The sequence below is a fragment of the Choloepus didactylus genome, chromosome 6 (assembly GCF_015220235.1).
Source record: "Choloepus didactylus isolate mChoDid1 chromosome 6, mChoDid1.pri, whole genome shotgun sequence".
Classification (NCBI taxonomy): domain Eukaryota; kingdom Metazoa; phylum Chordata; class Mammalia; order Pilosa; family Megalonychidae; genus Choloepus; species Choloepus didactylus.
Genome location: NC_051312.1, coordinates 98,193,470 through 98,206,708, shown reverse-complemented (window position 1 = coordinate 98,206,708; position 13,239 = coordinate 98,193,470). Strand labels below are relative to the sequence as shown.

Genomic DNA, 13,239 nt, shown 5'->3' with positions numbered 1-13,239 from the left:
ATCAGGCATTTGATGCTAAAGGACTACAGAATGTTCAACAGGATTGACTGTATAGATCCAGAAATGGATAGCATAACACTATGTGATGGTAGCACAATATTATAAGTACACTGAACACAGATGTAAGTAAAGCTGAAAGAGGAGGGACAGGGACCCTTATGACACCAGAAGGAAAGATAGGCGATAAAGACCGGGACTGTTTAACTTAGTGAAACCTAGAGTGATCAAGGATTGTGACTAAGTGTGCAAATATAACAATGCTTTTACATGTGGAGGAACAAATGAATGTCAACCTTGCAAGGTGTTGAAAAAGGAATGGTATTGGGGAAAAAATATAATCAAAGCTAACTGGAGTCTATGGTCAACAGTAACATTGTAATATGCTTCCATTAAATGTAACAAAGGTAATATACCAAGGCTCAATATCTATGAGAGAGTACTATAAAGGAGGGGTATAGGATTCTTGGTAGTCGTATTGTCGTCTGACATTATTACATTCTTTTGTATGGTATTTTAATTTTTTTAATCTTTTTTATTATTCTTTAAAAATATTTTTTTGGAGTAATGATTATGTTCAAGTGCAGATTGTGGGGATGAATGCACAACTACATGATGATACTGAGAACAACTGATTGCACACTGTGGATGATTGCATGGTATGTGAATATATCTCTATCATATTGCAGGGGAAAATACAAACAGGGATACAAATGCTGGAGAACACATGGAGAGAGGGATGTAAGAATTTACAGTTGGTGGGGAAGTAGAATGGTGTAGCCTACCTGGAGGACAGTGTGGTGGTTCCATAAGAACTAAGTATGTGGTTGCCATAAGGTCCTGCAACCTCATTATGGGGTATATACTTGGAAGATCCGAAAGCAGGGACATGAATGGACATTGGCACACTGGTCTTTATGGTAGCAGTATTCAGGATTTGCAATGGATGGAAGTGGCCTAAGGGTTCATCTTCTGATGAACAGAATGGTGAATGCACACATTATGTATGTATGCACACAGGAGAATACTGAGCAGCTGCAAGAAATGAATGAAACTGTAAGACACAAGAAATGAATGAAACTGTAAGGTGAATGAATCTTGAGGACAACATTTTAAGTACGCCAGAAACAAAAAAAAAAACATATGCCTCACTAATATGGACTAACTACAATGTATAAACTCTGAGAATTGAATCTTAGAGCACAGCTTATCAGGAGAACACTTACTGTAATGTTCCCTAGATTGTAAGCTCTTAAAGCAGTCACATCTATTCCTGAGTTGTAATAGTTATCTCCAAATTCTGAGATACTGAGCTCTTTGTGTAAAACCTGGTCGGTCTCAGGAACTTTAGGGATCTGTGAGACATCTAAAACTCAGAGATATTGCTTGGCAGCTGTGAATCACAGCATTGCCTCATACAGCAACTGTTAAAAAAAAAAAAAAGCTGAAAAAGAGTTCAGACTTCAAGTAGATTTATGAATGAACAAGATCTGCTTAGGACTAAGGCAAATCAGGCCAAAGGACAAAGGATGATACTGACATTGTTTTAAAATTTCAATTTCTGTGTGAGACCAAGGGAAGAGAAGTTTACTTGTTGCAGGATCAATATTTTCTGCAGCACACTAAATAATTTAACTTGTATGGTCAGTTTATTCAAACACTGTGATTACATGGAACTTTGAATAGGAAGTGAGATATGGTAGGTTTGTACAGGTTAATGTGAAATTCCAATACATCCTAAAGTAATTTCAGCAGAGAATAAAAATGCATTTGCAGGGCCTCCCTGAGGAACTGGGGAAAAATGCAAAAATGTTGGACTTCCCCACCTGGTTTATTACTGATATTCTCACAGACTTTGAGGACTAACAGTTTGTAGGACGAGCCCTCAATCTTGGGGCTTGCCCTTATGATGCTTGTTACTGCAAAGAGAGTCTAAACCTACTTATAATTGTGCCTAACAATCTCCCCCAGTGAATCTCTTTGTTGCTCAGATGTGGCCTTCTCTCTCCCTCTAAGTCCTCGCAGCAGGTGAAAACACTGCCCTCCCCGCTACGTGGGATGTGACTCCCAGGGGTGGAAATCTCCCTGGCAACATAGGACATGACTCCCAGGAATGAGCCTGAACCTGGCATCATGGGATTGAGAAAATCTTCTTGACCAAAAGGGGGAAACGAAATGAAACAAAGTAAAATTTCAGAGGCCGAGAGATTTCAAATGGAGTCGAGAGGTCACTCTGCACTATATATTCCTTTGTAGTTTTTAGTGTATTAGAATAGCTAGAAGGAAATACCTGAAACTGCCAAACTGCAACCCTTGATTCTTGAAGACGATTCTTGAAGCTTACCATGTAAGCAAACTACGTAGCTTACGTGGTGTGACTGCATGATTGTGAAAACTGGTGGCTCACATTCCCCTTATTCGGGGTATGGACAGATGAGTAGGAAAATGGGGACAAAAACTAAATGAAAAATAGGGTGGGATGGGGGAGATGGAATGTTTTAGGTGTTCTTTTTTACTTTTATTTTTATTTCTTTTGGGATAAGGAAAGTGTTCAAAAATTGTTTCTGGTGACGAATGCACAACTATATGAAGGTACTATGAATAATTAATTGTACACTGCGGATGACTGTAGGGTATGTAAATACACCTCAATAAAACCATATAAAGAAAATAAATGTTAAGGGCCCAAATGGGAAAAGTAGACAACATGCAAGAACAGATGATTAATGTAAGCAGAGAGATGGAGACTCTAAGAAAGAATAAAAAGAAAATACAAGAAATCAAAAACACTGCAACAGAAATGAAGAATGCCTTTGATGGCCTCATTAGTAGACTGGACACGGCCAAAGAAAGATCAGTGATCTTGAAGAGATTACAATAGCAACTTCCCAAACTAAAATAGAGGAAAAAGAATGAAAAAAAAATTATTATCTAGAACCATGGGACAATTTCAAAAGGTGTAACATATGCAAGATTGGAATACCAGAAAGCACAAGAGAGACCAGAGCAAAAGAAGCATTTGAAGTAATAAATGCCAAGAATGTTCCAAAATTAATGACAGACTCCAAACCACAGATACAGGAAGCTCAGAGAACACCAAGCAGGATAAATATCAAGAAGTATACTAGTACCTATTCACTGTTGGTAGGGAAGTAGAATTTTGTAGCCCCTGAGGAGGAAAGTGTGGTGGTTCCACAGGAAGCTAAGTACAGGGTTGCCATATGATCCTGCAATCCCTTACTAGATATACACTTGGAAGAACGAAAAGCAGGGACACGAATAGACATTTGCACACCAATGTTTATGGTAGCATTATTCAGTATTGCCAATGCATGGAGGCAACCCAAGGCCCATTAACTGATGAGCGAAAGGATGAACTGTGATGTATACATACGATGTGTGGCTGCAGAAAGGAATGAAGTTGTGAGGCATGCAACAAGGTGAATAAACCTTGAGGGCATTATGTTGAGCGAAAGAAGTCAGAAACAAAAGGATAAATATTGTATGGCCTCACTAATATGAACTAACTATAATGAGCCAACTCTGAGAATTAAATTTGAAAGCATAGGTTATCAGGGGACAGAAAGTGGGCAGAGATTGGACAAGCAATGGTTAAGGAATACAGAATGTTCAATAAGGTTCGTTGTAGAGGTTTGGAAATGAATAGCACAATAGTGCATGATGGTAGCACAATACTATAAGTGTAATTATCAAAGCAAAGTGTGAGTATGGTTGAAAGAGGAAGGCTAGAGTCATGTATGTCACCAGAAGGAAAGCTAGAGGATAAAAAACCCAGGACTGTATAACTTAGTGAAACCCAGAGTGGGCAATGATAGTGATTGATGGTATAAGAGAGTTCTTACGTGAACTAGAACAAATAGACATCACTATTACAAAGTGTTAATAATAGAGTATTATATGGGGAAAAATACAATTAACATAAACTAAGGTCTATAGTTAACAATAACATTGTAATATCCTTTCATTAATTGTAACAAAGACACGACACCAAAGCCGAATATAAATAATAGGGGGTATGCGGGTATGAGATTTTTTTCTTCAGAAGAAATGAGAATGTTCTCATATTGATTATAGTAGTGAATGCATAGGCATATCATGCAGAAGAACAAACACAAAGAAAAAGATCTTGAAATAAGCTGTCCAAGGGTTGGGGGAATGCAGGTAGGGTGGAGGAGTGGCGGTGGGATTATTTATAGAGGAAAAGGATAAAAATTTTAATGGATTTCTCTTCAGAAACCATGCAAGCAGAAAAAGAGTGAAGTATTTAAATTGTTGAAAGAAAACAACAACAAAAAAATCTAGATTTCTATATCCAGTGAAATTATCCTTCAAAAGTAAAGAAAAATAAAGATTTCTTAGATAAACAAAACTGAGGGACTACATCACCAGCAGGCCTAACCTACAAGACATGTTAAAAGTTCTTCAGGGCGAGGGAAAATGATAAGATCAGAAACCCAGAACATTAAAAAAATAATAATTAAAAAAAGGGAAATGCATCAAAGAAGGAATAAATGAAGATAAAGTAAAACAATTTTTATTTTTAACAGATCTAATAGATAAATGTTTGTTCAAAGTAATAATAGTGAGAATGTATTTGTGATTATAGCTTATGAATAATGAAATGAATTACAGCAATTTTATAAACGATGGGAGGGAGGGATTGTTATAAGGTACCTGCATTCCCTTTGAAAAGGTATAGTGCTCTTTGAAAGTAAATATAGATTAAATGTAAATGTATACTGTAAACTCTAGGGCAACCACTAAAAATTTTAAAAAACAAGTATAACTAATATACTAAAAGAAGTTAAAGTCAACATGAATGCAGCCTGTTATTTCATTTACTCAACTAGTATTTTTTTAAGTAACTACTACATGCCAGGCACTTTCCCTACACTAGGAAGCATACTATCTTAGTGATATCAAAACAGCTTACAGCTATTAACTGACATACATATTTTATCAATATTTTTCTTTTCTTTCTAATTCATATATCTTACACTAAGAAAGGAACGGCAGGTTACACTCTAGCGTTTGTTTTATATTTTATAATTTAACGCTCCAAACATCAAGAGTTCATTGTCAGGCTTATGGAACAATGAAATATCTTAATGTGCACAGAAGACAATAAAGGTATCTAAGCATGGACATGCAGAGTTGTTGGAAGCAGGAAAGAGCAAGCAGTATAACAGAAGCATTTCCTCAACAAAAGAAAACAAAACAAGGCATGATTCCTGGCCTCAAGGATTCCATAAACTTGTTTTGAAAACAACTTACCAAACTTGTGGCACATGATCTATGCAACCTTGTACTACTATTTATCTATGTGTATGTCCTCTCTCCACAAATAGAATGTTAATTTCTTCAGTGCTGGAATCCGATCTTACTCCAACCCTTAGCAAAATCTTAGCAAGTATGGTATATGAATATATCTCAATTTAAAAAAATGATTTAAAAAAAATCTTAGCAAAAAGCTCCACAGGATCAAATGCTGCAGAGAAATCAAGAAAGAACTTAAAAGGATCCATAAAATTTAACCAGAGTTGATGTCAATCTGGGCAAGAGGTCTGAGGAGTGGTGGAGATGGAAAGAAAGGGATCAAAGCTGAAATGAGGGAGGAGAGGGGAAGGTTGAACAGCTTTGCGGAATGGGTCAACGGGTAATAAGGCAGGTGAGAAAGGGAATAGGTCAAGAATAGGTCAAGAAGGGGTAACAAGAGACAGGTGAGAAAGGGAAATGCAAGAAAGGTGTCGGGCTGATGAGGGCTGAAGCGAGAAAAGGAAAGAAGGCAAAGGCAAGGGCCGACGAGGTAGGCTGACTTACGCGGTTTTGCTGTCACCGGAGGGGAGGTGGAGGGACCTGAACTCGACACACCGGGCATAGTGCAACTCCCGGGACTCTGGGGAAGAGTTGAGTCTAGGCTCCTGATACCGTTGCTTTTTTCGGTTGCTCTAGCCGATGAACCACTGCTCTGGCAGTTCAAGTCGTTGCTTAAACCGGGGCCGCAGTCTTCGCTTGTGCTCTCCCAGGAGCCCCCGCAACGCAAAGCTTCGTTTTCACTTTCTCTCTCCCAGAAGCCGATGAGGCGGCGGCCGGCGTCTTCGCTGACTATCACCCCGGAGTCGCTGGTCCCGTATTCGCAGTCTTCACTTACTCCCTCCCAAGAGCGACTGAGGCTGTGGCCGCCATCAACACCCTCTCCCTCGCAAGCGCAATGGAGGCTGTGGCCGTGGTCCCTTACTCTCTCCCAAGAGCTGCTTCTGTGGTGGCCGCCATCTCCCCTAACTGTCCCGAGAGACACTGTAACAGTCTTCACTGATCCTTCTTCTCGACTCACGGCGGGAGAAGCCGCCGTCTTCACTTATTTTTCCTGTGGAGACCCTACAGCGGCAGTCGCCGTCTTCACTGCCTCGTTCCCCCACTGTTGTTGAGACTAAAGTCCTGGTCTTCGCTCTTTCTCTTGAGTCGCCGCCGTGACGGCCCAGTCGGCAGTTTATATTCCCCTCGTGTTAGCTAGGGCACAGGCCGCCGACTTCATTTGCTACTCCCCGCGAGTTCCTGCGGCGATAGCCGCACTGGCAGCACCCTCTCCTCGGAATAGCTTCCAGCTCTCCAATTCTTGCCACCTGGCCGGAGCGTGGAAGAGCCGTCGCCTTGGAAACGAGAAAACTTCCGGCGTGCTGCGGTCATTTCCAGTTCCTCAAGGCCTCGCGTTACTTCCGGTTACCGTACCTTCACTCTTTTCAAGGCGTCGCCTCCAGGGAAATGGGTTGGTTTTATCGACCGGTTTTGGGGTAAAATTCTACTCGGTTTCACACCCAGCTTATCTAAGCCTCGTCTCTGTAACAGCCTGGCATCCATGGCGCCCTCCGTCGCTCGGTGACCCAGGTGAAGGCTCCAGGACTGCAGTCTGCGTAGGTGATCTGTGGCGCGGGACGGGCTGGGTTTTTCCCCTTTTCGTCCTTGGCAGAACGATCATAATTTTTCAGCGCTGGGTGGAACTTTGGAGAAAATCTTTTCTTAGCAGATGGTTTCACGAGAATCGAAACAGATCGAAAGGAAAAGCTAGCAGCCGCAATCATTATTGAGCACTTACTACTGCCAGGCTCTTTGATAATTCCCTTTTATTTAATTCTCACAGTAATTTTGCAAGATCGGTGTAGCCCGTATTTTACAGGTGAAGAGACTCAAAGTATCAAGGTAATTTGTCCAAGGCCAATCAGCAGGTAAGTGATAGAGCCGTTATAAAAACAAGGTCTTTAGTCCTCAGACTGCTCCAGGTATCCTGACTTCATATCCAAGGTATCTTTCACTGTAATATGTTTACTTTCAGCAGTTTGGCCCAAATATTTCTTCAGCTCTATTGCTTAACATGTATTCTTCCATTCATTATTTATTGTAAACGTATGGGTCAGGTTTTGTGCAAAAAGCACACAAAAAATTTTTGGTTTTAATATTTAATAATATTAATAATTAATATTAAAATTAATAAGAATTCTCTACCCTCCAGGGTTATTGCCCGCCTTGATTCCCCTGTCAACCTGTTTTTTCTTCAGTCCTTATTTGCCTTCCCACTCCTATCATCTCCCTCCAAGAAAAATGAATTGGGACTCTGGAAAGATTCCATCCTTTTTTAGAACTCTGTGCCTTTGTGTTTGACCTCCCTCCTACCAGGAAGCTGCCCTGTCTTCTCCCAGTATTATTCTGTGAACACATTTGGGAAATGCCCCTAACCCTACCTTCCTCTAGGTACAATAAATTAACTTTCATAGCCTTTTAAAATATTCATATTGACTCAATACTTTTAATATGAATAACTTAATAACTGCCATTTATTGAGTTCCATATGATCAATCTGGTACCATATTAAACAATTTATATTAGTTTTCTTATTTACTGTATTATAACCTGTCAGGGTAGATATTATTGATCCCTTGAACAGATAGAGAAATAAGGAACAAAAGTTGATTGCCTGAGAATACACAGCTAGTAAGTACCTGAATTGAGATTCCAAGGTACGTGTTTGATTTTACTGCATATGCTCCTCAAAGTGAATTCCCACACCCTTTATTAGACCACTAATCACATTGTAATTACCTATTTAACAATTGATCCTCCACCTTTCCCCCACCCTCCCCACTATGGACATTGAGCTTCTGGAAGATAGGAATTATTTTTTTTTTTTTTCATCTTAACATGCCTATCATCTAGAATACTTAGCTCAAGGGAAGAGTTTAGTAACTTTTGTGGCTGGATGGGTTGGTTGATCCATTGATGGGCAAGTGGATGAACTGCTAGGCTGAAAGTAAAGTTTTTCAAAGTTGGGAGGAAATTTGGGATTAATCATCCCAATCCCCTCATTTTTAGAGATAGGGCAGTCGAGGCCTTTTGTCTTATGAGAAATCTGTTAAGTGATTAATGTGGGCCAGTTTCTATGATAAATGATTTGCAAACAGTTTCAAACTTAATCTGTATTATTATTTCTGTTTTTACAGATGAAGAAACAGTTCAGATTTGATCAAGATCACATATCTAGGAGGTGGGAAAGTGGAACTCACTTATGACCAACTTGAAATTAATACAGTGCTTGTAGCCACTTATATATTAATGGTAAAGGCTCTATTTCTTGTTATGTCATATGGAGTAGATAAAGTTCACTGAGAGAATGAGGCAGCACATGACAGATCCTTTTAAAGGATACACACGTGTCACAAGGGATGAGAAAAATCAACAGAAAAACAGGTAGCAAGGAGAAAAAGTAAAATCTCCCAAAATAAACCTAAAGGGAATTAAAAATTAAAAGTAGAAATTAATGAAATAGAAATAGAAAATTGCTGTTTGAGAAGAACAATAAAATGACACTCTTAGCAAACAAGAAATGGAGAAGACAATATTGGAAACAAAGGGAACATTACAGATAAGAAAACAACTTCGAAAATCAGAAGTGAATTATTTGGTATAATCTTAACACCAAAATTTGAAAATTGATGTGGACAATTTTCTAGGAAAATAAGTAATTCCAAAAATAGGCTTAAGAGCTAGAAAACTTTAATAAATTGATCATTAAAAAAAAATGTCCAGAAGTAGTCTATCCCCCACAGTACTCACCAGGATCAAAGAATAGGAAAGGATGGAATGCTTCCCAACTATGAAGCTAGCATAACCTAGCAGAATCTAAACAAGGGTAGTGAGGAAAACAAAAACCAATAACTCAGTCTCACTCAAATCCTAAGTAAAATATGAATGAAGCAAAGCCAGCAGTGCATTAAGAGAATAAGGACCAAGTTGAGTTTATCCTGCCTTTACAAGAATGGGTCAACATTAGACCATATAGTAATAAAAATTTGCCACATTAACAGATATTAGAGAAAAACTCTGTGATCTTAATTGGTGCTGTAAAAGCATTTGAAAAATTAGCATCTATTACTGATTGAAAATGAAGGAGGAAAAACTCATATTAAGCAAATAATGAAAGGATACTTTCCTAATTGGATGAAGAGTATCAGTCTGAAGTGAACAGTGAACCTATATGATCCAGGGTATCTGCCTGCATTCCTACAGTTAGCATTGTCTGAGAATCACAGATCCAGTGTAATAAGATATGAAACTGGGAAGGAAAAAATAGACAAATGATATTGTTACCTGGGAAATCACAGACAACTATAAAATTTAAATATTAGGGCTAACAGTTCAGTAAGATGGTAAGCTAATCAGAGGAACATAGAGAATTAAAATTAGCTATAAGTTAGAGATAATCAGTCATAAAACATAAAAGATTTCATGAAAGATGTAATTCACTTTAGCAACAAGAACTGAAATACTGTAGGAATAAATGTACATGAAAGAAACCATAAAACTTTATTTATAGACATCACAGAAGAACCAAATAAATGGGAAGACATATATGTCCCTACATGAGTAGGCTGAGAATTGGGAAGAAATGATTCTCCGCAAACTATAAATTTGTTGCATTTCTAGTCAAAATTTTTACAAGGGAAATTGTCAAGATAATTTCGAAGTTCATCTGGAAGAGTAAGGTCAAGATTAACCAAAACATTTGAAAACAGAAGAATTAATGAGGGTGGGATACCCAAATACATATCAGAACTATAAACTAGAGTATTTAAAACAGGATGGTACAGGACTAGACAAATAGTGAAGCAGACTAGAATCCAAAAATAGCCTTATATGTTTATGATAAAGGTGGCATTTGAAATAGAGGAATGCTAGGCTTTTCAATATTTTCATGTACAAAAGTTGATTTCAGAAGAATTAAAGATATTAACATAAGTGTAAAGTACTAAGAAAATGCAGAAGCCACAGAAAAAAAATGTACATAAAACTATAAACGCCTGTTTAGAGAAGATTCTGTAAGAATAACTCAGTATGATAAAAATATGAAGAGCAAATTAACACAGGAAAGAAAACTCAACCTCAAGTATTTGGAGAAATGTAAAACAGTGAAAGATGGCTGTTTGCTAATCTCAATGGTAAAAACTAAAAAATTATGGATAATGCATGCTTAAAGGTAGTGGATAAAAAGGCACTCTGTTTACTCTGCTGGTGTAAGACTAAACTGGTGTGACCCATGAAGGGCAATTTGGCAGTATCCGTCAAAATTTTAAATATAAGCTACCCTTGAACCAGCAATTATTCAGTTGTAAAATCTTCTAAATAACTTGCTCAGATGGTCTGTGCTAGGATAATCATTGCAACACTGTAAATAATGGGGAAAAAATATCCATCAGTAAAAGTATGGTAAAATAAATTATGCCACATTCATAATATGAAATATTACACAGTCGTAATGATGCAGGGAAATACATACGTGATTCCACTTTTTAAAAAAAAAAATACTTTGGGAAGCTTCTATAGCAGGTTAACTCAGTTCCTTTATAGAGAAAGGGTGTGAAAGGAGACTTTATTTTCTATACTTGTATTATTTGATTTTTTAAAAAAATTTAAGTCTTTGTAAGTAAAAATACAGAGGCAGAGAAAAGTGTGTACTGTCACATAAAGCAAAAGAGAAGATAGTTTTAAGAAGATGTATGTCAGCAAAGAGAGATTAAAAGGCTAAGAAAAGCATGTGAGTTTTGGCAAGGGATCATTGATAATACCCAGGAGAGCAATTTTAATGAAATAGTCAAGAGGCAAAAACCAAACTGCACCGGATTTCAAGGTAAGTGAGAGACTTGAAGTGAAGATAAAAGGGAGTTTCTCAAGTGGATCAAGGTTCCAAATACACTGGTGGCATTCTTCACACTGGAGTGAATATCTCTGCATCCTAGAGAATCAGAACACTGTAAGTAGGAAGGTGATGGTTCCAGTTAGTACAAGTGGCTAAAGTTGTCCACTACCTCTACTTCAGCTGTTTCAAACGGGGGTGGGGGGTGGGGATAAAGCAATTTGTCTCCCTAGTCCCTTTAAATCAACTCTTTGCATCTGGTTTCAGAGGAGGGAGCAGAGTCAACCCAGGCCAAAAATTGGATTAAGTGGATTTTGTTAACCATCTCTACTCCTTTCCTCATGTACCCTCCTCTCTTGCTTCCCAGGCATTCTTGTTCTCTTTGGTGCCCACCCACCTGCCCAAATAACTTCCCACTGATGCAGTTAAAGGTCAAGCCTTTTTTGTCTTGACAGCTGCCCTTAATTTTCCATTTCTACATCCAGTTTACCTCTAGTCTCGGATAAATCTTCCTTCTGAATGCATGGTTCAATAAAAGAAAAAGCAAAAAATGTGATTAAGATACTAAGCACAAATGAACAGAAGAAGGGACGCTCAGCAAGTATTTGGAGAAATGTAAAACTAAAATCTCAGCTAAATCTTCATTATGTAAACCTTGTTTTCCATTTGCAGGTTTGGCTAGATGCCTTCTTGGGCTTCTCTGAATATTTTTTTATAAACCTCTTAGAGCACTTTTAGGTGCTGAATAGGCTATAAAGAAAGCTAGGAAAACATAGCTAGAATAATCTATTTTTGGTTAAGCTGTTACATGAGAATTTTTAAATTTAATTTTTAACCGAATTTCAGTGAGTATTTTCCAGAGTTTGAAGTTTTAAGCAGGAAGATTATGTTAAAATCAGAATATTGTAAAGAAACCTCTAGCTTTTAGGAAAGGCATTACACATTATTGCTTTTATTTCTTCTACAAAGATCAACTCTTAATTCAAGACAGTGTTCCGTCTTACTCAAGGCTTCGGCTGTCCTTACTGTACTTTACAGTGAAGATAGCTACTCTAGCTCCCCGGTGTTAGGTATTGACTGACTTTTCCATCTTCCTTTGAAGCCAAATTCCAATCTTCCTCACGTGTAGGTTAATTTTAAAATCTGCCTATTCATTAGAATCAGCTGTGGAACTTCTTAAATGTTATTGTACACTACAGACCTGAATGCACCTGAATGAAAATCTTACTAAATAAGACTTCCCTAGAGATGAGGAACGTGTCAGCGTTCACTGTAAGCAGTTGTAATGCATAACGCATTTTTGGAATGACAGAGCTAGATCACTACCTATCTTAGCCTTCTACCTCAAAGAGAGTAGAGGAACCAAACTCTCACTACCCCCTAATTCCAAATATAAATACCTGTGGCATTCTCCGAAGAAATACTGCACCTGCTCTATGCCGAGGTTAATTCCACCTGTGCTGCTGATACCATCTCTTTCAAGCTCAGACTGCTCTACCAATCATCCCCTTTCAACCTCTCTCACCACTGGGCTCCTTTTAACATCTACACATACTAATGTCTCCTTTTAGCTCATTCAAACTACAATATAATCTCTGTAGTTAAATTTCATAGAACTGTAGTCTTCCCTCCCACCTACACAACCCATTGTAACGCATTGGCTGGCACCCATACTCAACTACTGTTCTTAGGTCAAGTGATGGGGGTATTTCTCAATCCTGTTTTTTATTTTGTTGACCACCTATCCCTTGAAATTTTGTTTCCCCTTGCTGGTTTTACTTTGCTTCTTCGGAAATGTTTTTTTCTCACCTTCCCACAAGCCAGTCCTAATCCCCCTCCCCCCAGGAACCAGTCCTTGGCTTTATCTGGAAACTGTAAGTTTGAATGTCACATACCTTTTAAGCATTTGATAAAAGTTATGGGTCATCTCCCCCAGGAAAAGACACAACAGGGAATTTTCCTACGTTTTTGGATTCAGATACCAGTATTTCTTCTATAGTGTTAATTATATTCATAAGTTCAGCTCACAGAGTTTAATA

At 38.2% G+C, this 13,239-nt stretch overlaps 1 protein-coding gene across 1 annotated transcript in view; it reads right to left on the bottom strand.

Moving 5' to 3' along the window:
* ANKRD42 (ankyrin repeat domain 42) overlaps positions 1 to 6,705 on the bottom strand; it is a 129,282-nt gene extending 122,577 nt beyond the window's left edge. Inside the window, 3 exon segments of the mRNA XM_037839766.1 lie at positions 5,839 to 6,302; positions 6,304 to 6,518; positions 6,592 to 6,705. Coding sequence (XP_037695694.1) covers positions 5,839 to 6,302; positions 6,304 to 6,518; positions 6,592 to 6,705 — 793 coding nt within the window.
* Between the last annotated feature and the right edge of the window lie 6,534 nt (positions 6,706 to 13,239).